We start from the raw sequence: 25554 nt of genomic DNA, 5'->3' as shown, positions 1-25554 counted from the left end.
AGGACGAGTGAATGTGTATTTGAATGCATTGCGCATTTGTGTGAGTTCATTCACTGAAAGCACTTCTACCACACAGGGCTGTGCTGGGTGATTTGGGGCGCTGCAGCCGATCCGACACGGTCTGATCACAGTCGCGCCGAGACAACAGAGCAGCTGGAACGACCGACCCACGTCCTCTACTCTCGCTACGTGATGATGAGGAACGGACATCCATCTCCTCGCGCACCAAGGACCGCTAGACATTGCACTGCCCACACACAACTGATGCGCTGGTGATACGCGGGTGACGTTTCTGAAACACGGCTAACACAACTCTGGGGTGAGTGAAGGCAGGCGTGTGACACATATTCTGACATAGGAGACACTGCCATTTTGTCACTTCTAACATTGAGGAAGTCATCTCTAGGCAATGACACAATCATGTCACTCTGCCTCGCTAGGCATTCCTAACACAGGACGCATGTGACCAGCTATTAGACAGCCCATCGGTGCACAGCGCGCTTATATGAACAGCGTGAGTGACATTCAACATTCAGACAATATCTGTCAACATTGTCATTTTGAGAGCAGGATTGTGCAATGTGCAACGTACACTATGCACGCCATAACTAACATTTCATGATATTCTTAAACGACGACAATGTACATATTCCTAATGTAAGTACAGCATGCTAAATGTATAGCATTCTTTATAGCAGTTGTTGTCGCTTGTGACTACAACAAAACATTTGTGATATTTTACGGTACAGTGTCGCTGTCAACTGTCGTCCCATTTCGCACAACAACTTAGCGCGTCGTCTTTTTGAGGTAACATTCACTCGCTCCATGCTCTACGGCAGACTACTCAACGGCGCATCTCACTTAACTCCTTCCACCACAACGCTTCCACATTCAACAGTTCACATACACACATGAGGCAGTGAGAAGCAGTGTCTCCAACACAGACCACTGTCCGTCCTCCCCTCTATCGCGGCTCTCTATGGACTGTGTCCGGACCGGCTCTGGACTGGGTCCTCGAGGGGTTCAGTCTCGTCGCCCGCCATCCGATGATGACGCTCAGATGACGCGATGACGCTCACTTTCACCGAACCATCACACGTTGCTCTCGTAGATGACGATTTGCAGGACGGGTGGCCGGGGCGTCAGCGCGTCCAGCTCTGCGTCGTCCCAGGCGAAGCCGTCCTTCATTTTGGTGTTGGCCATGGTTTTGCGGAGTTCTCGGATCTCTCGGAGAAGGTCGACGTCCATGGTGACGCCGTGCCCGTGCTCACCGAGCTTCTTCAGGTGGTCGGTCAGCGGACCCGACAAACTCTGCAAGGAGGGCAGCAAGTACAGCGGTTAGCGCTGTTGGTGGGAGGGAATCCTGATGCAGATATAGTGTCGACGGACAATTTTGAGGGGGTAGCACCCTGAAAATACAGGAGCGTGTGTGTTTTGGGGGGAGGGACCTGGAAAAGGAGATTCTCAAGCCAAATACGAGTACACCTTTATCTTCAGGAGGCACAGCTACTATAGCTGTGAGACAGTGAATAACAAGATGTTCAAATGTCTCAATCGTACATCGTCAAATTCTCGAAGCGATGCTGAGACTTATGACTAAAATATATTGTTATATAAAGTTGAAGTATTTCGGCAAAACAGATTGGTAGCCTATTTGATGATAATTACAAATATCTGTAGCTCAGGCCCTTTTAAAATCATAATGATTCCATTTAGCTGATTAAAAGCAGTAAATATCAGACCAACACCGCTACTTAACAGAGATTATGTTTGTAATCCGAAGTTTTGGATAACGTGCGACCCGCACAGGTAGCTACAACTCTCCATCATGATATGATGCCGCGGCCTAATTCTCGCAAACGACTTTGATAACTCTCGCAACAGCCCAATTCTCGACATGCAATCACGGTAAAATGTCTGCATCCGAGCAAAGGATGGACATCGGAGCTGAGCCGTGAACACGTTCGCCGAGTTTTCCTCACAAATCCCAGAAAAATGTCACGTTATAATACCAATCATTTCATATTTGAAAAATATAAACGGAAAACAACCCATTTTCTTCAGTCAAAAATGCAAAACAAAACAAAATCTGCCCGTACCCATGGCCTTGAATGTCTTGTTTGGGTTACGACCATGAGCAGTAGCATTCTGCTCCAAGTATCCATAGTACCACATCCGAAAATATGACCGCATACATCTGTCTAGTGAATGATCATGAGCTGAACATACAGTCTCACAAATAACTCGCTTATCTGGCCCTCCGTCAGGGAGGACGGGTCAGCTGCGAGTCGGCACGTGGCCTCTGTCGGAGTCTCACACGATATCACACCCGGTGTCCATCTGTCCCAGATAGTGTGACGGGACGCCCCTCAGCTGTCAGAGCTTAGGGATACTACTGTTTACCACATTAACTCGGCCGTCATAAGGCGGCTCAGTGGCCGAGTTAGTTATTATTTCAGGCCAGGCGACACGGTCAGAGGGGGGCAGTTTAGTTGTGGCACTTCTGTTCCCGTGTGTGATAGAGTGGCCAGCTGCACACCATAAGGTCCAATGAAAGTTATTGTAAGATTAGGTATATGTGGCCATATCAGAACTGTCAGAAAATTATGAATTCTACCGTGATAAGTAATTAATGTGCTTATCATTCAATGCCAACATGAATGAAAAATTAAGACAATTTATGACGACTGGTTTTGTACCAAGAACTGAAGCTATAGAAAAGAAGAGATTACTGTTTCAATTCATGGTAGGTAAGAGCACCCTTTCAAAAATGACACTACAGAGGGAAACCATGTGTTGCTTTCACAAGTCTGCCACAAGAATGCCAATCCTTGTGTTTCTGTCAAAACCTAAAAAAAAAAATCTACTAATAATTAATATGTTCAACATCACCGCAGTATTGTAACTATTTTATCGTCCATGTTTGCACCTTTTGACACATTCTTGAGTCTTAAGACATCACAGTGAATTGCTAGGCCAGTCTGCTGATACTATCACTTCTGTTCTATTATGAATTATCAAAGTCGACGATGGCATCAAAGCTCTATTCCTGGAATTTGAAGCAGAATGCAACGATAATGTTTGTCCGGAGCAAGCATACGATTGCTAACAATTTTCACTTCTGATATCCCCCCCCCGCACAAAGCCATTTCGCTAAATAAATAACTATCGTCGCAGTCGCCAGTCTATTCTGCAAAGTGACGACAACAGAAAGTCATTTGCAATTGGGCAGTCATTCATCATCTTCACCACTTAACGAATAACAGTTTAAAATATTTAACTTACATACCTTGGATGTAACTCGAGTGGGAAACACTCCGAGTTCATGGAAGCTTCTTAGCCCACAGATATGAATTACTGACCTGTAGCCGTGCCGTCAGCATTTTCATCTGCTGCCAGGACTGGGCGTATTGGCGGCGAACGATCTCGATGATGGTAGTGGTCAGCGCCAGCCCCACCAGAATGTACACGGTACACACCAGCATGTACTCGGCGTTAGCTGTCGGCACGTCACCCCAGGTCAGGTCATGGAGCTAGGTCACAGAGTCAGGTGACAGCGTCAGGTCATGGTGTCAGGTCAGCCTGTCAGGTCACTGTGTCAGGTGATGGCGCTAGGTCACGGTCAGGTCAATTTAGTGGAAAAATTAGGTCCTGTTTGAATACGTGAAATCAATCATAATGTTTTGCACATACTATACTGAAATACTCAGAGGAGGCAAAGCAGTCTTTTTTGTAAAGCTACGTCATACCACTTAGGTAAAGGTGCGAACTGCGTTGATGGGAGGAAATGCCGTCTGGGGAGTTACCCGCAGGAAGGTGGGATTGGAGCTCACTCTCAGTGAAGTGGAGCGGTCAAATTAGAGTCGACTGGTCAGGCAATTAGAGCTGTAGCGTGTTATACGAACGGGCTGGCGGAGCACCGCTTTCCCAGATATTGGATTTCTCCAGTCGGTCTTTGTCGACACAGTACATTTACTGTATGACCCCGCAATGTGACCAAATAAAGCCAGCAATGGTCATGAGACAGGTCAACTTTATCTAACGACACCAGTCGGGCTCTGTCATTTTGGCGAAAGTGTAACGGAGCGTTCGGGATCACTTCATTACGTTGGGGAATGTTGGCAATGACACCAGACGATCATGAATGGATTCTCGAACAGTAAGGAAACTTTGTTCAGTCTCACTATTAGTGACTTTTAATAAAGGAGGATGGGACAACTCTCCCAGGAAAGGCACAACACAGACATTTACAAAGTCATCCTCCATTCTTCCTGCAAAATTGAACCACGGTTGCAACTCAGAACGGGGCTTAGAACACACCAACCCCAACCGTCCACCTGTTCCTACCTGGCACAAAGTCGCCGAAGCCGATGGTTGTCATGGTGATGAAGCAGAAGTAGAACGACTCGAGGAAGCTCCAGCTCTCCCACAGCAGAAACAATCCGCCGCCGATGGCGATGTACAGCACTAGGAAGATTACGGACACCACCACCGTCAGCGCCCGCTCCATCCTCTCCGAGAGCTGAAAACCGGCGGCCTCCTCCTCTGCGCCGCCGCCGCCGCCGCCTCTGCGCGCCAGCCAGCTGCGCTTGACGCGCTCGTACAGAGCTGACACCGAGTTGGCGAACATGGCGCCCAGGTCGGCGATCACCGTCACCGTCAGCGGGATCCCGATCATGGCGAACAGCATGCAGAAGATGCGGCCGCCCACCGTGCGCGGCGCCATGTTGCCGTACCCTGCGGCACAATGGCGGACGAGGGGTCAGTCAGTATTACAGGAGATAAACTTCAGCACTGTGGGTTGCTGAGCCCACGGGCTGGTCCAAATAGTGTGCCTGAGATAAGGAAAGGCGAGCTTTACATGTGAGTGAGGTTTTTAAATATAAAGTTTGTTTGCATTGCTATATAAAGAGCATCAAGATGCAAATGATATATATAATAAATGATATATGATAATACAAATGATAGAGATGTCAGGTGTGTGTGATCTATAGGACACGATGCATTTGATTTTAGTCGTAAAAACCTACACACTTCTTACATTACGGTTTCAGGTGAAAAATCATCACCTGTCAACAGGAATACTAACTTATTGGCATACAGCCGGGCCTAGCCGTTATGGATCACGTCCGGTTATAGTTTGGACAGGTCATCAGAGTGGCGATCCTGGTCAGCCTCCGGTCGGTACCCGGGGGATACCGGCTGACCCCTGGTGCCCCAGGGGAGGGCGCCAGATGGCTCCTGGATATGGGCAATATGCATCGGCAATGTCCCTGCTAGAGCGGGCTCAGCGGTCGTGGTATACCGGCCATAACAGCAGGCGAACTGCAACACCTGCTCCGAACGGCAACCGTAGCAGTAAAAACGTGCATAAAGTGTTGCTGATTTAAGTGGCGGCAGCACATTCTAGTGCACTGCAGAAGTTGCCCTGCAACATTTAAAAGCAGTAAAATCCGCCCCGGGCGGCGAAAGACTGGCATACGGAGGGCAATTTACGATTGTTTGCAGTTGTCAGTCGATGCGGCTGTGCGCTATAGCTTGTTCGTTTGGCACCGGTGGGAAGGTTGGTTGGATGTAGCCCGCGCACACCTACGCGATTGGACGCACCCGGCCCGACCGCACCGACGACGGGACACACAGAGATGGAACACGTAAAAATTGGACGCACATAGAGACGCACGGCAACACATAAAGACGGAACGAACAAACGCACATGGACGGAGCGCACAGAAACGAGACGCATTGGGATGGAACGCACAGACAGACGCACATCCATACAAAAAGACAGAACGCATAGAGACGAACACACAGACGGAGCACACAAGCCACACCGATATGGAACGCACGTAACGGCGGCCGCATGGGCAGACGCACCGAATGGACGCACCACACCAGATGCCGACGAGACGACGCATATTCGGTCCGACGCATACCGACGCGTGGTGGCAGCCAACAGAGTAATGGTTTCGGCCGACGCCTGTTCTTCAGCTCATATAATTAGGCCACCACCGTGGGACCTATCCGTCATAGGAAAATAGCCAGGCAACGATGAGCGATCGCAGGACCACACCAATCATCAATATCGCTAGGAAAAGCACGCTGGCTAGACGTTTACCCACGAGGAAGACCAGGAAGATAGCCAACTACAGAGAAGGTGCGGATATTCAAGATGATAAAATGAAATGAGGATAATGGGCTAATGGGTTTTAAAGACAATGAGGATAGTGATCAAAGCTGGGAAAAGATCAACTTCTACTGAGAAGATAAACAGATCATGTAACTTCTTTTTAGGGACATATTTGTGTTATGAGGTTATCGGTGGAGCCAACAAATGTACATAAGTGCACTTTTAGTTATTTGTTGGCTCCACCGATAACCTCATAACACAGATCATGTAACGAATGTAGGCGCTGTATTAGCACTATGACAAGAACCCAGGGGGAGGCACTCGCCTTGGCCGTATATGGGCCAGAATGTCTAACGATTTCCGCCATGTTGTGTATACCAAAGTCTTGAAAAGTTGATCACTGCAATCAAACTGCAAGCATGAAGCAGCAGCACTTTTGAGTTGTGTACCTCTCACTAAACTGCACCTCTGCTACCGTACATGCAATTTATATTTCTGGTATACACAACATGGCGGAAATCGATAGACAAAAACAAGTCACCAATGCTCCTTCCAGTATATATTAGAGTTCAGTGCAAGAACCGCATGCTTCGGTCAAAATTTCATTATTAATGTTTATATAGGCACATGTTAGCAGGGATGGCTTCAAATGTATTTAACTCTATGTATGTAGGACATCATTGTGCTCGTACTCGTAGTAGAATATCAACATAACCCGTGGTTTTACACTTTTTGACAGGGGGCGTACGTACGTCACGGAGTCTTGATACCCTCATAATAGTGTTAACCGATTTCTCGTCGTTATTCAAGTTATAAATGGGCTATACCGTCGTTAAATGACCCGGAACTGCTGAGGACTGAAGGCGGAATGGATCCAGTTCGAGCTGTGTCACCAAAGAAACCGTCAATTAAACGGGCTTGGAAACGGCACGGAGACGAGCGCCGGCGACCATCATTTGACATGAAATCCATTAAGATGGCGTGCCGAAGGAGCAGCATTCACCATGGAGCGTTTCGTCTGTCATGTGCCGTTACGGTCAGTGGCCCGCTCATCATATAGGTTGCGTCTCTAAAGTACGTTGTAAAGTGTATATTTTCAACGTTGCGTGACGACGGAGGCTGTCAACTGTCACGCACAGATAACGTAAATCTCTGGACGCATTAACAGAACACCGCTGTTTCCTAGTTTCTGGTTCTTGTTAAGCGGAGCCCGGAGGAGAGGTTTTAATATTATGCCCGATGTGTTAAATGAGAGTTACAAATTTAACCGGTGTGTCACGGTTTCATTATTTATGCCATTGCAGGTGCGGGGATATTTAACAATGACGAGGCATCCTGACTTTCTTTCGGTCGATGGAGCTCACTTTCAATCCTAAAAGTGTCTTTATTGCTGGGGGGGGGAGGGGGCTGTAAACACAAACCTCAGAGCACTCGCTAAAACAGTTAATTCTAATCGATATCTTCGGAATGAATGCCGCCATCTTGCTGTAACGTCAAGACGCTCTTTGATCGGCAGCGCGGGCGATAAACAGAACGAATGACGTCAGCAATCACGTGACTCACGATCCAACGTCAGAAAGCGGTAAACTTTGATCCGAGTTTTGAGGCTGCCCTTCCAGTTGCTAGGCTAAAGGCCGCCCCACACTGGACCTCGCATGCGGGTTGCGAGCTTTTGGATTTTCGGGTTTCTTCGAAATCAAATGATACAATCTAAGCTGAGTGACCCACACTACCGTCTAACAAGCGAGTCTGCATATTTTTAGCTTGCGAGCGACCTTGCATCGCATTCCAAGAGTTGATTTTGAGTCAACTTTCGATTTTCCTCGCTGCGAGGTCTGCGAGTTCTGCGAGGTTTGCGGGTTTTTCTTTGGAGTCGAATTTTGGTTCGTTGTGCTGGTATTGCGACTATATGTAAGTTTCTGAAGGTGTACCGGCTTCACTGCATTCATGAATTTACCATAAGGGAGCGGTCTAATCACTCTATGAATTAGTATTATGCCCGCAAACTCAAAACCCGCAAACTCGCAACCCGTATGCGAGTTCCAGTGTGGGGCGGCCTTAAGATGAGCATATCTTTGTACGCTTATGCTTGACCGAACGCTGTTGGTTTTCTTTGTAAACAGATAGATGAGCAGGCATCGAGACCTTCTTACTACAATGAATCTATAAAAAAACGAACTCACCATGAGTCACCAGCATATAAGCAAAACATGCTCCTTCAAATATTTGAACTGATGCGAGTAACAGATCACCATTCAAGCTCGCTATGGTTACGGTATTCAAACCCATATCAAATTCGTTAGATCATTCGTTGGGATATTTGTGTGGATAATCACGTGGCAGTTGACAAATGAAACTATTGGCTGTACCTGTTTATCTATGGGTATAGGGTCGGTGCTCATTTCATCAAACATATCTTATTGACTACAGAAAACCGCTTGGACGGATGAATGTGAATGTGGTCAGCTTCAGAACATTAGCTGCATCATCTCAGTCAATCCTGAATCTTCCTAAAAAAATGTTTAGAAAATAAAAGCTCATGGACCTTGCCAGCAATAAAAACATGTGCACTGATCTAAATGCATTTGCCGAATGTTTGTCGTATCACAGCCACGAACGGCTTATAACAACCCTGCAGTCTTCTATCTGTGGTCGTCCTCGACCGGCCCTGACCCAGCCGTATCGATTTGTGTGAGCATAACGCTGATCTCCCAATCGCATGCGGATAGGCCATTGCATTTCATTGGGCTCAGCCGTCGTTATAACTCATCAGAATGTCATCCCTATACCACGGCTGTCCTGGGGAGGGGAGGGGCTCGTCTGGGAGCGCCGGGAGGGAGTGGAGAGGACGGACCCGCTTCTGGGAGACGGCCAACGGTCCTGCGGGTTCCATATGTAAGCTGAATACAGTTGAACGATGCACGCAAGTTCACGCATAGTTAGTTGTCTCTAGTTTTTTTTTATAATCTCTAGTTTCTAGACGTTTAGTTTTATCAGTTTCTGAGCGGAAATGAGTCACCACCAGCTGCTCGGATGTGTGCTCTGTCAACAGGAATGGGTGTAATGAAACATTCGCTAGTCTAAGGTCAACAATGCACCTGCCATCGTTAGTTTGATGCTTTCCGTCGCTGAAGTAAAATCGCTGTAAGGGAAGGGTGATCTTATGCAGAAGCGGCAGAAGCTGTGATATCTTGGTTGTAGCTCTGTTTGCTATTGTTGACTCGTAGAATGTATGTGACCAGTGGTTTTAATGAACCTTTGCTCAATCAAATGTTTGTATGAACAGTTCAATGAATATAATCACAAATCAATTATTATTCATCACTTACTCATACTCTTTGAGACTTAGACAAAAATAGATCACGATCACCACTTTGTATTTGCATTAATATTTTTAATGGAATAACCTTCTGTTCAAAATTCTAAAAATTGCCAAAAGTTACCAAAAACACTTGAATATATTTCGGAGGCGTTCCTTCATCGGTTCAAGTTCATCCATGTTCATCCATCAAGTTCATCCATGTCACTTGAACCGATGAAGGAACGCCCCCGAAATATATTCAAGTGTTTTTGGTAACTTTTGGCAATTTTTAGAATTTTGAGCAGAAGGCTATTCCATTAAATATATTACATATAATGCTGAGTGTTCACCAGAGTGCTTCGTCATTTGTTTGCATTAATATTGTTCAACTTTTAATAACCGACAACATTAGGGAAGACAGCTTACTTTTAATCCATCTACGAAAGCTCTCGAAACATTTTACTCATCACGGATTTGATGAAAGGGCATGCAGCGACGTTTGCTGATCTGTGGCTTATCGCACGAGTGTGCAGACAAACTGGCGCTATTAACACGCCATAAATAACCGCAAATGTCCACCAAACTAGTCCTTAGTCACGAAAGCCACGCCTCAATCAGATTAAACCTGAAAACCAAGACAAAGACATTTCCACGCAAAATCTGTCATAAATGTCGAGTTACAAGGTATTATGAGTCAATGCGACGGAAATCTGCCTTATAAGAAAGGATCTGCTTTAGAAATCTGGCTGGAATGAATTATAATTAACTGACATTGCACTGCAGTAATTAAAGTTCTCTACTTCATAAGCCCTATACCTGATCACCCATAGCAACCACGACGTTCCTAATACGAACACAGATAGCTGTAGTCGGCCACCGAGCACCCCGCCCACGTCACCCCCGGATGACGTCACAGGTCTGCGAGGCTCGCGCCGCTCTCGTTCGGTCGTCCCCCGTCGGACCGCGCACTCAGGTGTAACCCAAGCGGCGGTCGGCGGCCGGCCAGCTGGCCGCGGCCTCACGCTGTTTATTCCCCGGTGCCAGTGTTTATCACTCGGCCGCGGGGTGCCTGTCGTGCCACCGCTGCCGCAGCCACACCGTTCCGCCCCCGCCAGACCTCTCAACCAGCACAAACTGTTTGCCGAGAGCCCAGAGTCGTGGCGGCGGCGCTGGGTAGGCTGTGCCGCAGCACACTGACGTACGGCGGGTGGCCTACCAATCAGGGGACCGCGGCGCCGCGCGCCTGCGCGGTAGACTGTGCCGGTGGACAGCAGCCAGAGATGCATGGAACGCCGGCGTTTTATAAGCTCAACAGCCGGGCTGGGATGCTGTAAACGATGGCGGCACAGTGTCGATGGATGACTGAACCGAGAGGCGGAGCTGGTGAGCGCTACAGCGCGCGGCTGTCGGGTGTCGCATGGCCCACGTACGATACAATAACGCCCCAAAGCCAGTCACGCTCTCGGCCCAGAGAAAATAGTGAACCTCTCATCCCTCTCTCTCTCCTCCTCCTTCCTCCCTCTCTCTCTCTTTCTCTCTTTCTCTCTCTCTCCTCTCATTCATTTCCCTGACCATCACCTGCAGCAATCAAACATGGCTCCCATACGTTCCAAAGAAATTATCATGAATTTAAATGAAATCATCAGCAATCTCTGCGTCCGGGATGATATGATCAGAAGGTTATGGCGGTCAAATCGCTATTGGATTTCTGAATAGGATACTGACGGTGCCACGCATGTCAGGCTCAGCCCTGTGATCATAATTAGGAGCTTCTATTCAGTCGTATCAAATTTGCATAATACCAGCCATAGACCTCAATCGACTCCCCAAACGCACGCTGAAGGCATCTTGTGATGTTCAAAATAGATCATGTTGCCAAATTCCATGCATTGCGTGGTAGTGGATTAAGATAATGACGTCTCGAATTCATGAATGCTGAACATAAAACATATCACAACACAGATAATAGGAAGCCTTCACTATTTAGGCAGCACTTCCGTTATCTATGCACATCATCAAAGGCATCGATTTCACATGGAAGATGACTTCAAAAGGTGTCAAACTACCATTGGCATATGAAATCATCTAGAAAATGTATTGCCTCAGAATCGCTTGCATTGATCCTTGTGTTTGGTGAGTTTTAAACAAAGCTTTTATTACGGAGCGAGCGAAGCGAGCGTAGTCTTTCCTTAGATTAACGGAAATTTCTGAGTATGAGCGGCCGGCCGGCCGGCCGGCCGGCCGTGGTCACGCTTTTGCGACGCTTATATCTCAGCAACCACTTGACCGATTTACACGCGGTAATTTTTGTAGGGTAGCTTCATTCCTTCTACCAAGTATTGCACTATTCCCGATGCATGTGGGTGACCCCTTATGCACGTGCCACGTGGAAAACGAAGAGGTGTCACTTTTGTAATTGTTGCAATATCTCGGTAACTACTAGGCCGATTGCGCTGAAAGTTGGCATGTAGGTAGGCACCCACTAGGCAATGCATATCTATGTGCCAGAGTTGGGGTGCTGCTGCACGTGCGCACGTGCAGGGGTCGATTCCAGATCTCGAGAACGGCTGGACCGATTGCGCTCAAATTTGGTACATGGTTAGGGACCGGTTAGTAGGGTGCCGTGCACAAGTCAGTTGGGACCCATTTTGCACGTGCGCACGTGCAGGGTGCCGCTTCCAGATCTCGAGAGCGGCTGGGCCGATTGTGCTCAAATTTGGCACATCGCTAGAGACCGGTTAGTAGGGTGCCGTGCACAAGTCAGCTGGAGGTACCCCCTCGCGATTTCGCACGTGCGAGGCCCACCCTCTCGCTCGCTCCGTTAGTCGCCCCAAAAGGCGTTATACTGGTGGTTACAGACAAAAATGCGGCACTATAACACTGACCCATCCCGATGCCAGCCTTCAAGGGTATTGGATGAGTCTATTCTGATCGCTCGGATACTATGTAAACCGCCTGAAACTACAGGAATAGCCTAACATCAGTGACCTATTGTGCTTGCTCTCTGAAAGCTTCCTCCTCATCTAATCTCCATTACCACCACCTGCCGGGCACCGGCTGTGTTCATCCGGAGTCCCGCCGCCAAACTACACAAACCCAGCGCCTGTCCGCGGCGGGAACACTGACACCGGGGTCACAAAGAAGGCTCTGTTCACGGCTAGTGGCGCACGCACCAGACGATCACGGTAGAGCCGCGCGGCGACCGCGTCACGGCGGCGAGACCGGTTGCCAGCCCCGCCGGCCGGCCCGCTAAAAAACACCGCCCGGGGGGGGGGGGGGGCAGGTGGGTGGGGGGTGAATGTTGCTGTCGGTGACTCGAGAAGTCGTATCGCCTCTGCGCCAGAACAAATGTCGACAGCAGGTCACGCTGTCGGAACAAATTTCGACAGCCGACTCCGGTGCCGTTGCCAAAACAGAGGTGAATTAAGTGTTTTTGTGTGTGTGCCACGTCAGCTCTGACACAGTCAGACAAAATGAGAGCTAGCATGCTATGCTCCGACACTTAAATTTGACACAGAGTGAAAAGGAACCAGCAAACAGGAACATAGATTCGTCTGTTTGGTTTGACTGGATCACTTTTGATTCTTTTAATTAGGAGTGCATATAAGTATAAGCATTTAATAAGCCATTATCAAATCAGCGGGCTTTGTTCTAGGGAGCCGGATTGATTTTACTTACCAATAGTAGTTAGCACCGTCGAAGAGAAGAACAAGGAATGTATGTAGTTCCATTTATACTGATACCGGTCCTCGCCCGGAGTCAGGTCAACGCCTGACCGCACCGCTCCGAGGAGATCGGCCTCATAGGCGGTCAGCAGCTCTCTGTCGGGTCAGACAGTGTCACAAGGTCAGCCACAGAGGTCACCGAGTCACTGGAACTATCTAACTTCATGGATAAGCGGTAAACACGGCGGAAAGCTAGATGAGAAAGCCAGCACAACCTGGCCATAATCATAACAGGCCTCGTTCGGTGATTATTGGAGAAGGTGCGAGAAACCCAAATAACAACAAACCTAATTCTCAGCTCGGCACTTGGTGAGAGGAGAAGGCAGACGCTGACGGGAAAACGAGGTTTACAACAGGTGACGAAAATAACATTTGCGAAGTAATGCGTAGACCGAGCTACAATATAGTGGCAACGGCAAAAGGCAGCACTTCGAGGCAGACATTATGGAACGCAGTAGCGTGAAACATGTTTTTGTGAGTAGGGTCCCGTGGGTTTCAGCGTATCAGCTAGCTTCTCCTCCAACAACTAACTTGAACGCCCTGAAGAAGTGTCTTCGGTCCCTTCTGACCGCCCGGGTCCAGCCCGGAAGCAACAACACGAACAAGTTTGGCCACGCTGCACATCACCTTACCAATGATTTCTGAGGTACAGTTGGGGCCAAACCATCTATAAAAAGATGAAGTATTCGTTTTGGTACGAAAAGCTCAGTAGCTCTAATGATAGAAATGGCAGCAAAGCAAAGGAGACAAGGTTCCCGCAAGATATTATGCATAACTACTTCCATCCTTGCTTCCATCCTGGTATGGGGGACTGAATTGAAGGATAGCGAAAAATGGTAGGTACCTGGGTACCTAACAATATTCACACCGTTCTTAGCGCAGTACACTTCACTTAGCAGGCAAAAATGGCGTATTCAACGTGCTCCGATGTGGTCGATATGAGAATGGCCCTATCACCGATGGTTGATTAGTGTAATCCGTTTCCCAACTCATGTTTGCCGCCAATGAATCAATAATGATCATGGACACAATCACTGCCCTTGGGATTTAGATAAAGTTAGCCACACGGTATCATGTAATGCACTTTTACACCATAGTATAATCAAGAGAGAAAGTTGACATAACTCACTGCGGAAGTTGGCCGATTTTAATCTCCTAACAACACGTCGCGCCGTGAAGCTGTCATCCAGCGTCCCTACTAAAGTTTCTAATCAGCCTAATTAGTTATCCAGCCCACTCAGCCGCGCCGGGAGCGCGCCACAACTGTCGACGTAAACGGAGCGCGGCGCAGTCCACGGCTGAGATAAGACCCAGTTCCGTCTCCAGCTGTAGCCGCCAGCGGCGCTCGGAGACTGGGGAGACTCGTCGCACCCGAGGCGCCAACTTTCCATTGTATCGACCAGGCGGACAGTTAACGAGTAACGACACCACACCGTGGTGGCTCGCCGATCCACCACGGTGGATCCAGCTGTGGTCTCCAAGCCGCGTCTCTGCACCAAGTCGTGTCTCAGGTCGGTCAACGACGACGCGACGGTGACCTCGCTATTACGTCAGACCATCCGCCGACCTCGCCGACACGACATGGCGGTCGGAACGGCGTCTGTTCCACGGTCAGGCTGAGTAACGGAAAACCCGGTAGAAGGGCGAGCCTGGTGTCTGCTAGTGGCAGTGGGCGGAAATAGACGAAAGAAGAGTCGCCCGGTCGAGCGGCTGATCTGAGCTGTGCTGCTCTCCAGTCTACAGCCACGGCTCAGAACGGGCTGTCCAACGGTTGGCCACGGCCAGTGGTGCGCCAATAAAGCGGGACCATGCGGCGCGACACGCGACTGCAATGGGAAACACATGACCGCGTGACCGAGCCCATCTGTGGCCACGGCGAGGAAGAGCGGGAGAAAGAGAGGGAGAGGGAGATAGTTTTGCTGCCGGGGCCACGCCCTGACACCGGTGGAACGGACCAAACTTAAGATGGTACTGGGGGAAGGGGATTAGACTTTGCGATTAAATTAGCTGGGCAGACAAAATTATAATGTTCGGGCGTGCGCTATGGGAACAATATTAACTCTCCCCAAGGGGATATAAAAGTATACCCATGAATATAGAAGCCAATGAAGCCGTTCGGTAAAATGGATGGCCAATAAAATGCTTCTAGTGAAAAATAAGAAAGATTCTAAATCGTTATAATTTTTACAAGTGCTGCAGAATTACATTAGCCACCACGACCTAAGGAAGTAACTGGTTGTATCATGTATGACCGCATGGTTTTGATTGTCTCTTAGATGCACTACATTTAAGAAAATATTCAGACGACAGACAGTAATTGGCAATGAGTCAATCGCCTCCCTCCCATTCGTCGACACCCAATGACTCGTCAAATTATCTCCTGACTACCGTCCGGGTCCATCTGTCGACTGAACAATCCACAGCACCCAGCTCCCACCAGCTCAGCGGACGCGTTAGCACCCTCATTAGCTAGTAGCCATCTAATTCTGCCGCCGGCGCCAGGTCCGCTCGGGGGAGCTCGGCCGGTCGGTCCGTCACGGTTGGACCGGTGAGACCGACCGTAAAACCGCCGTAAAGCCGACCGGCCCCCGACGCTAGCCAATCACAGGGGCATCCCTGTGCGACCCGAGGGGTCCGAGGGGAGAGGTGGGGGTCGGTCACAGCCGGAACCGCCGCAAACCGGCCGGAAACGACCAACTGTGCTCGCGGAGAACGGAAGATGGGAGCAGACCGCCAGCGGAGGATTAGACGGGATAGAACGGGAGGTGATATTAGCTCGTGAAGTCGACCAAAAAGGAAACGTGAGCTGGATTTTGGAGCCACACAAAGAAAAAGTAGTCATCTCTTTCGGACATAGTCTGGTAGAAGAGTTAAAGCGAATCGAAGAATTCCATATTCTTTGAACATCAGCAGGGATATTGAAAATAAATTGGGTTTGATGCATTCATGTACTTACACGTTTGTTCGTTCAATCAAAATCATAATTAATGTCCTCTAACCTAGATATGAAGTCTACATGGCCAGGTGCTGGTGGATGTGAGCAAAAACATTATTACGAGCATTTGAACAGCAAGGCTGCATTAGAAGAAACCTCTGTCGTTGGCAGACTGACCTGAGCATGGTTTCGGAGCTGGACACTTCACTGCTGTTCGCAATTGTGAAGAGGAGCCGACTTCGGTGGGACATGACCCTGGTCACAGCCACGGCCACGTCCGCCTCCTCCCGAGGCAGTTCAATGTCCTGGAACACCTGCAGGTGGGCGTGCAGGTCAGAGCAGGATGGCATGACACTCACACGTTGATTATCTGTCAGCCAGTGATGGGTAGTGACGTTAGATGACGATCTAGCAATGGCAGCTGTGTGACGTTCAGCAACATATGAACACCAAATACCCGTAGCCTATGAACATCATGTGACCTTTGCCTGACCCCTGACCTTGGCTCCGCCGGCCGTGTAGACCATCAGCAGCAGGATGAGGCCCAGGTGGCCGCCGACTTTCCGCAGCCGCTGCTGGGCCTTCCGCCACGAGGAGGGCGCATTGATGAAGGTGACGCTGACTCGCGGCTGGCTCTCGCTGTTGACCTTCTCGCCCATCATGCAGCGTCATCATGTCACAAGGCGGCGCCGGCGGCCCTGCGGCGGCGGGGGCGGGGGCGGCGGCGGGGGCGGCAGTTAGCGCGACGGACAGACCACCGCCGAGAGCTGCCACCGCTGATGTACGGCCGGCCAGCACAGTCGAGCTGCAGAATTAATTGTCTAATGGGGAGCGGCTACCGGTGCGGCCGGGTGGCAGCGCCGGCGCGGGGCTCTCGGGGTTCCCGACCCCCGCAGACTGTCCCCGCCCGGGGCTGTGCCGACGCCGGGGCTCAGTGGTAGCCGGACCCGGCCGGCCGGGATACTCGCCGCCGCCGGCTCGGTCGGGCGGAAGACGGTAAATCTTGGCCGAGGCGGCCAAATGGAGATATATGTCCATTGTCCAAATTAGGACAGCTCCAGTATGGAGCGTCTCTCATCCCCAGAGAAAGATCGCTCGGTATAGCGGATTGACGCCGGGATAACTACGGCCCATTGTCAGAAATATTCGCGGATAGAATATGAGCGACGGGCGCAAGAGCTCTGTATTTTGACATAATCTACAATGAGTTGGTTTGGTTGGAATATTTATTGGGCATTTTGATAAAATGCAGCGCTGACATAATGTGGCATTACAAGGCTCACGCTAAAAGATGAATCGTTCTGCGGTATTTCATGCCATAGCAAGGACAAAAGAAATATATGATTGGTTGGGAGTCGAAACACGGTTTCCGTTGGGTAACTGAGCGAGTGGTTTGGAATTAAATTGAATGTCGGACGTCACCAGCCGTAAAGTATGTCGTTGTGGAGCCCTTCAGTTCTGATAAATGCTAGCTACAAACGAACACTCCAACCTAAATCAGAGCTAGCTGTACTCTTTGGAAGTGGTTGTTTGTCATGTAACACAGCTCTCCAATGCTCTCAATGTTGTCATAACAACATCAAAACGTCCGAAAACTCGTAATCCTGTCGTTGGTGGTAAGATGGATATTGGAACAAATCGATGCATCATCCATTTAAATAATTATTAAATCAGAATTGGACGCACATATACGGCTTGCTCTGCTAACTATCAAGTTACCTTTGTGAAGTGTTTGCCAGTAATCCGGAAACGTGCCCTTTCTCTTCCATCGGGCTCGGGCCATCGGCTCAGATATGGCTGATACAGGGTCATTAAAGTAGCTTACATGCATAGATAGCGACTATGCCTTCATTAAACTCATCCTCTGGGCCATATTTGGGCTATTTACATTAATTTGACGGCTCCGAACTTTGTGGACAACTCAGATAACAAAGGTCGTTCGTGGTGCTAATGAAGGCCTGGAGAAGCCTTATTATCAAATTACGAGCTAAGAGCTAGTTGATCACTGATTATTAGCAATAATCGCGGCGTAGCTTGTTTTCGCGCACACCTTACTACATTAATTGTATAACTGGAACACACCTTACTACTGTATAATTGGAAGACGGATGCGTTTGAGACATCCAAGGAGCTAACGACTTTGGGGCTAAGCAAGCCCTCTTGCTTTGCAGAGGGGCCCCTGGATTTGCCCGTACCGCAAATGCTGCATCCGATCCCAAATGTCCGTATAGATTAAAGTCCCTTTGGTGTAGGTACTTTGGATTGCTATAAAAATAGACTTTATTGCAAAAATCAATTACGATAGCCCTTTTTCGATGTTCCTCTGGAGTGGTATCACCAAATAAATTAAGAAATTCTGCTGACTGACGCTGAATCGGTCACCCCGGATGAATTCCGACCCGTATGAGCGAGCCCTGTGGCCATTCAGCGCCCACAGCAGGCCCCTGTTTCCGACCACGCCCGAACCGCCGCGCCGTGCGCCACGGCCGTGGTCCCGACTGCGGCGACCCGTGAACGGTGGATGGTACCGCCAGCCAACGGCAGCGAACTACAGAGTCGGGACGACGGGCCACACCCAGCCGGGCGCCGGAGCCGTCTGGCACAGCTGGGTCATTGATACCGTCACCGATGGTGATTCTGATACTGACGTTGATTTTATCACTGACAACAATACTGACGTCGACACGCTGTCAAGACTGATACTGAAGCATACCAATACACATACTGACATCGATACCGTCACCGAAAGTCGCATTGATACCAACACTGATTCTGAATCTGATACTGACACTACACCGATACGATCACCGACACTGACACTAATGCAAACACAGAAACTGATACCGGCACTGACGTGATACTGACACACATACGGAGCAGACACGACCACATACACCGGCAACCACAAATGACGGCCGTATGTCTCTCTTGTACTTCTAGAAAACAATAAAAAATGTGCTTATTTACCAAGCAGGCTTGAAAGCGTTTGAGGTAAGTACATTCATTGCTCCCCAGACGACCGCAGTGTAGAATTGTCAACAGAGAAGGTACCGGCAGAATAGAACCCTAAAGGAGCACCATCCTGAATGTTCCCGACGGCCAACGGGCAAATGCTGTCAAGAATCCGTAAAATGTGTACACAGCGTTCGATGTCAGGACTTCGAACTTTTCCAGCACCTTGGCGAGGGTTAAGTGCATACCTTCATAAATCCTTTCCGATTTTTGCCTGTGAAACTGTGTGAACTCTGACAGCTTGGAGCAGTAGAATTCAAATAAGTCTGTTGGCTGTGACAGCCGAGTGCGAAAATGAAAAACGCTTCAACAGTAGCTCCAATATTGTGTCTAATCCACTGGACTATTTCATCTGTCAGTACGGCTTGGTAGAACATTGAACCCTAAAGGGCGCCTTCACATGAGCACACAATAGAGAAAGAGAGAGAAAGAGAGAGAGAGAGAGAGAGAGAGAGAGAGAGAGAGAGGGAGAGGGGGCGGGAGAGAGGAGGGGTACAGAAAGGACGCGAGAGGGAGATGGAGCGAGAGAGAGAGAGAGAGAGAGAGAGAGAGAGAGAGAGAGAGAGGGAGAGAGAGAGAGAGAGAGAGGAGAGAGAGATAGAAAGACAGAGACAGAGACAGAGACACAGACAGACAAACAGACAGACAGACAGACAGACAGACAGACAGAGGAGACAGATTTAGTCGTTGTCGGCCCACGAGATCTGTTGGACCGATCCGGAGATCAGGGCGGTGGGCACGAGCCGCAGAGTGCTGGTACTGCTCATAAACCTCCCGGAAACGGTCTGTCCTGCCGTAAGACGGAATTTCTGAGCCACTCTCGATTTTAGCGGGTTCACACACTCCCAAATGTCCTTTCAGCACAGAGACGGCTCTCAGAGACACTTCCTGCGCCTCCTGGCGTTCTCGAGCCGACCCACTCACCCCTGCCCTCCCTGGCACCACCTTCCCCGAGATGAGTCAGTGCGGGTGTCGTATCCGACGACCCGTCATCCCCGCCGCGACACGGGTCCGACACCGGCCCGACTAACGAGAGGGGCCGGCCGGCGGCGGCCCGTCGCTGACGTGACGGGATCAGCGTCGCCACCGACGGACCCTCAGCGTCGCCGTCGACGGGACCACCCAGAGATCCGCCACGTGACGTCCTCCTCTCTCTGGAGGTCGGATAAATCACGGCGAGGTGGAGACAGGCGGACTGGGGAGTGGCGTCCTTGTTGGTTGAGTTGGGTTATCACAGAGTGATATAGCCTATGTCGGTGCTATGCATTCCAAACAGTGCGGATTTACATTTTCTTTCAGCGTCGGTGAGTACAGTAATTTTCGTGTCTTCTCTTCGTTGGATAGGGAAACAGACAAAAATAAGCTGTCAGCCTTCTCTTGTGTTTTTAATTCCCACTCATATTAAAGCAGCATTATTAAATCTCTAGAAATTACCAGCATGACTGGTCCACCTGTCTGATTTGCTTTTATATCAGGTTAATCTCATAAGGTTGCGCGATATTGGCAGCATCCTTTTCGCACTGTTTTCGCTTTCCAGCAAATTCCAGCCTTAGGACGAAGAGATGGAAAGACAAATTAAAAAGAGATGAAGTCATACGAGGGGCGTTCAAAAAGTTCCCGGCCCAACCATGAAGGAGTTGGAATTTCGGCCTGCAACGCGGTGTGTTCAATGATGTGTTATTGGGATGTCCACTTACGTAGCCTTAACCAATCTGCCCTGTGATTGGTTCAGGCTGCTAATTAATCGTAACATAGTTTGCCATTCCCGGTCAGAATGGGCGACGCCCAGAAGAAAACAGTGATTTGGTTCATGCATTGCAGAAAAATGCACTAAACGTTATTCACGAAAAGCTAGTGCCAACACATGTTGAGGTTTGTCTTTCATACAGTAGCGTCAAAAAGTGGGCATCTCTGTTCAATTTTGGTCAATGGATCATTAATGGTCACCCCCGCAGTGGCCAGCCATCAACAGCATTGACTCAAGAAAATATAAAAAATAGGCACTTCTTTGTGAAAAATGACAAATGCTCTGGTCTGGAACAACACAGCAGAAGTGGAGGTGTCTATAAGGTTCCTCAAAGCCATTCTCCGACAGCGTATTAATATGTTTAAGATCTCTGCAAGATGCATCCCCCGTTTGCTGACTCCAGAGGAAAGGCAAGCTCGAAAGGAGGCGTAACGCGAAAATTTTGTTCCCTATATCGAAGATCCAAAAGAGCTCATTGAACTACTTGTTACCGTGGAGGGATTGTGGGTGTCACACGTTGACCCCAAGGGCGTGACCGAGTTGCACAAGTGGAAGCACACTGAGTAAAGGCCACCAAATGTGTGCGACGTGTTTAAGTCAGACGGCAGGGTGACAGTGGTTGCATTTTGGGAGCCTGGCGGGGCTCTGCTCGTCAACTTTCTAAAACAGGGGCGCACAATTAATGATGAATACTACACCTTCCTTCGATAACAGTAGCGAGCAGCAGATATCAAGGAGAGACTAGGGAAGCTGACTAAAAGTGTGCGCCTGATCCAGGACCACGCACCAGCACACATGAGCAGGGTGACGATCAGCGAAGCAGTGAGCTCTGGCCTCGAGTTGTTGCCACAGCCACTTTTTTCTCCGTACCTTGCACCCTCAGGTTGCCACCTCTTCAGCAACATAAGAAAATTGCTTAGCAGTGGCAACTTCGCTGACAGCAAGGAGATAAAAGCAGCCGTCTTGGACGTGCCAGATGCGTCCAAAACCCACTTGGCTATGGAGGCCCAGGGGCCTCTCGCGAAGCGCTGCGCGAAATGTTTTTGTCTTAACGCTGGTTATTTGACTAAATGAACATTTTTGGTCTTATAAGTCGACATCGTATCTCTGCTCCTTCATGGTCGGGCCGAGAACTTTTTGAACGCCCCTCGTATCTTGTTTGATGTCCATCAAAGCAATGGATAAAAAAAATCTTGAATAGAGCCGTCACGTATTATAGCAGTCTTAATATGAATTCCTGACCTCAAACGGCAGAAGAAGAAGAAAAAAAAAACGAACAGAAATGTTTATGCTTGACAAAACAGAAATTTCATCAGGATTTGATATCATTGAGACATATAAGGATTCGTTAGTATGTGCGAAATAACTTGCATGAAATATCTGACGCATCAGATAAAGCGTTACCCACCAAATCATTTAAAGCTTATTTCTTTAAAACTACACTAATACGCCATATCATGTTTGCTACAAGACCTATACAATGTAATAAGTCCTTCCAAGACCTCGACTTGCAGTTCGCAGCTCCAACTTCTTTATGAGTCGGTGGTCGAAATGGCCAGCCCAACAACATGCGGTGGACATCGTACAAATGGCGGCTCAGCGAGGTGTCGGTGGCCGAGCTCATGTTGATAGTGCGAACAAAGACGACGTCCAGTCACGCTAGCTCACAATCACACTGCGGGCTGAAAAGTTGGAACAAATGGGACAGGCGGACATTATGCCTAAATTAGGCAGCCCCGCAGAGCCAGTGATTAGAGTTACCATCAAACTCCACAGGTGGTCACTTGGCGAAGGAAGACGCAGTGCAAAGACGTGATCATTGTGTAAATGACTCTATTTTTTGACGATAGCGGTAGTGACATTGTTGCATTGTACCAGATCTACTTTCGGAAAACAAGTAATAGTTGCGTTTGCATTACAAGCACCCGCCATATATATCAGCAAACAATTTTAATCAGAATCTGTCACCGTCTGTTTATTACAAGCACCCGCCATATATATCAGCAAACAATTTTAATCAGAATCCGTTACCGTGTGTTTAAACTATGAATCATTCAAGATGTTCGATGGGAGGTGCTTACCATTGATTTCGATATTTACATTTCAACTGCAGATTTGGTTGCCTGGTAATGCTCTCGAATTAAAGAAAAGTTATAATATTGAACACCAAAAGACTGTCGGAATAATTTTGGCGTGAAGCCTTTGATTTAGGAAAGAGTATGGAGTGAGTGATTATTTTTGTGTATTTTGACAATGGGGCATTCCACGTCAAATCGAACAAAAATCGGCTGTTTTGCACCTTACCATCAGCGATTTCATTATAACTTTGTGAGCGAGTTCCTGTGTGGCCCCGGACATTACATTGATGTTTTTTGCACATTCTGACCACAGGTCTTCTAAATATAGGGCATCAAATTTTTACAAAATGTTGCATCTTTATATTTTTGAACGACCATAACTTTGGTTGTACTTGTTTGATTTGAATGAAATAAACCTTAATTTTTAGGTAATTTCTTAAGCATTTGTTTAGAATTGTTCCTACTTAAATATATGACCTTGAAATTTGCTTAATTCTGTTCTTAAGCACAAATATTGAAATAACAAAAAACACGTCACCTTCGATTTGGCTAATTTTCATATATTTTATTGCCTACCATATTCTTAACAACCTGTGAAAAAATTAGAGTGGGCCATTCATAAGTTTTGAAGAAAATTGCACATATGCAAACGTATGTTAGCACGCGCAGTGGAGGGGGAAGAGCGAATTTCGCCCACCCCTCCTGTTTTTCACCAATATCTCATAAGATTAATGCGAAATTAATGATGGCTACCTGTCAAGAATTGAATTGGACATCTCATCGTGCAAGCAATAAGAAAATCGGTTAACAACTGTTCTAGTAATAGCGGTGTAAAGTGAACATCCTGTCGCCGCAGCGACGCGGCGACTCGGCAGCCGGCGCCGACCGCTACGCGCCGCCTGAATTGTAGACTGTGCCGGGACGGAACGGAACGGTTCCGTCTTTACATCGCGCTCCCTACCGCTGATTACGTTCGATTCGCGTCAAATTTTGTGAGAAGACTAAGAAATGTACAGGCAATCGTATGGTGAAAGAATTTTGAAAATCAGTTGGTAAACAATTGAAATATGAACGTGTAAACACAAATTTGTGATTGCTGCGTTTCCCGCATCGGCGGAGCCCGCCTCAGCCGGCGACATGTTACTCTTAGCAGGCCTCTAACTGCCATTTTTATTATTGGATTAACTAGAAATTCTCCATACATACTAAAAAATGTATGTTCTTTCGTATAATGAAGATCAAAAGACGTGAAGATTTCGTTGCGTGATAATGTTTTCGTTGAATTTACTTCATGATGCATTTCCACACGGCTCAAAATTCACCGCAAAATACCGTTTGCCTGAGACACTTTTACTATGGAACGTGAATGCTTGACTACGATGACTATGCATTTCCATTCTCGCAGAGTTTCGGATATCACTAATCAGCAATCATTCATTTCAGAAAGTGTACACAAGCAAGCATGTCTTGACTCTGTCTTTCAAGGTCACGCGCGGTTGCGTGATGTTGATGCATGAAAACGGCGTTTGCCGCGAAAGTTATGAATGGCCCACTCCAATTTTTTCACAGATGGTTAAGAACATTGTGACGGACATAATATGTAAAAATTACCCAAATCGAAGGTGACGTGTTTTTTGCTATTTAAATTTTTCTGTTTTAATTCAAGGTCAAATGCATTTCAAGGTCACTTCAATTTAATTTTACAATTAAAAATCAAAGCCTTATCAATTGCCTATAAGACCCTGTTAATATCATTTTGATACCAGAAAAGGAACCAGAGTTATAGCCATTTAAAAAATTGATGTGTGGCATTTTTCGCTATATTCGATGACCTATATCTCAGCGATACGTTATCAAATTTCGAAAATATTATACGTAACTCAGTTTTGAACCATGCCCAGTCTGCCTACAAATTTTCAGAAAAATCGAAGGGGATGACGGATTTCGGTGTTTGATTTGACGTGGAATGCCCCAATAATAAATACCTGTACCTTGCACTAAAAAGTGATAAGAGAAAGGACGACGGTCGACGATCCTAGCACAGCTGGTCAAAGAGACTCGAACGCCGTATCTGTAACCATTGCTAATCCAGCTCGCTCACCACCAACAGTACGAGTACATTTGCACTGTTTGGGAGCTAAGAGCCCTTTCATAGTGTAACCGTTGGAATTAGGCACACCAGATTACTTAAAAATATAAAGCAAATGTAAAAGCATAAAGACAAGATCCTTCAATTCATTGTGATGTCTGGCTAAGGCTCTAGAGTTTACCGTTTACCGGCAGTTCATCGTTTCATCAAGAACGTCATCGATGAAAGAGGGCATTACTATAACGACAAAGAATTCACCACAATGCTTGTTCTCACCTCCAGAGTTCCATGTCGCAGCGTTAAGTCTAACGGCACCCGTTTATGACCTCCCCGGCTACAGCGATTTCTTGGTGCCTGTAGCAGCAGTGTTTTAGCACTGCTATCGCTACCAAAAGATAGTGTTTATACACTGCACCGATAGATCGACACCCCTCCAACACCGACACCGACACCGACTGCAGCGCGCGACTGGAGCACGTGCTGCTGCGAGCGGCGTGCACCGTCTGGCCGTCGAACGTCCGCGCGGCGCCAGCCCCAGCT

At 48.1% G+C, this 25554-nt stretch overlaps 1 protein-coding gene across 1 annotated transcript; it reads right to left on the bottom strand.

Moving 5' to 3' along the window:
* On the bottom strand, positions 1-25554 carry LOC122386870 (TWiK family of potassium channels protein 7-like). The gene is made up of 7 exons (XM_043376554.1): positions 25291-25554; positions 16589-16786; positions 16266-16402; positions 13107-13249; positions 4348-4737; positions 3363-3499; positions 1-1311 (listed from the first exon to the last, which is right to left on the bottom strand). The coding sequence occupies exons 2-7, from the start codon at positions 16748-16750 to the stop codon at positions 1093-1095; spliced, it is 1188 nt and encodes a 395-aa protein (XP_043232489.1). The 5' UTR covers positions 16751-16786; positions 25291-25554; the 3' UTR covers positions 1-1092.

This window comes from Amphibalanus amphitrite, unplaced genomic scaffold (assembly GCF_019059575.1).
Source record: "Amphibalanus amphitrite isolate SeventyFive unplaced genomic scaffold, NRLGWU_Aamphi_draft 000265F_arrow, whole genome shotgun sequence".
Lineage (NCBI taxonomy): Eukaryota > Metazoa > Arthropoda > Thecostraca > Balanomorpha > Balanidae > Amphibalanus > Amphibalanus amphitrite.
The sequence above is the reverse complement of the archived record's forward strand: the minus strand, read 5'-3'. Positions and strand labels throughout refer to the sequence as shown.

Bases quoted from the DNA above. Each gene is read 5' to 3' on its own strand.
- LOC122386870 (XM_043376554.1), bottom strand. From the start codon at position 16,750: ATGATGGGCGAGAAGGTCAACAGCGAGAGCCAGCCGCGAGTCAGCGTC. The intron at 16,403-16,588 runs GTCAGGGGTCAG...GCCCACCTGCAG, and splicing joins ACACGGCCGGCGGAGCCAAG to GTGTTCCAGGACATTGAACT. The intron at 1,312-3,362 runs GTCAGTAATTCA...CCCTCCTTGCAG, and splicing joins TGCTGACGGCACGGCTACAG to AGTTTGTCGGGTCCGCTGAC.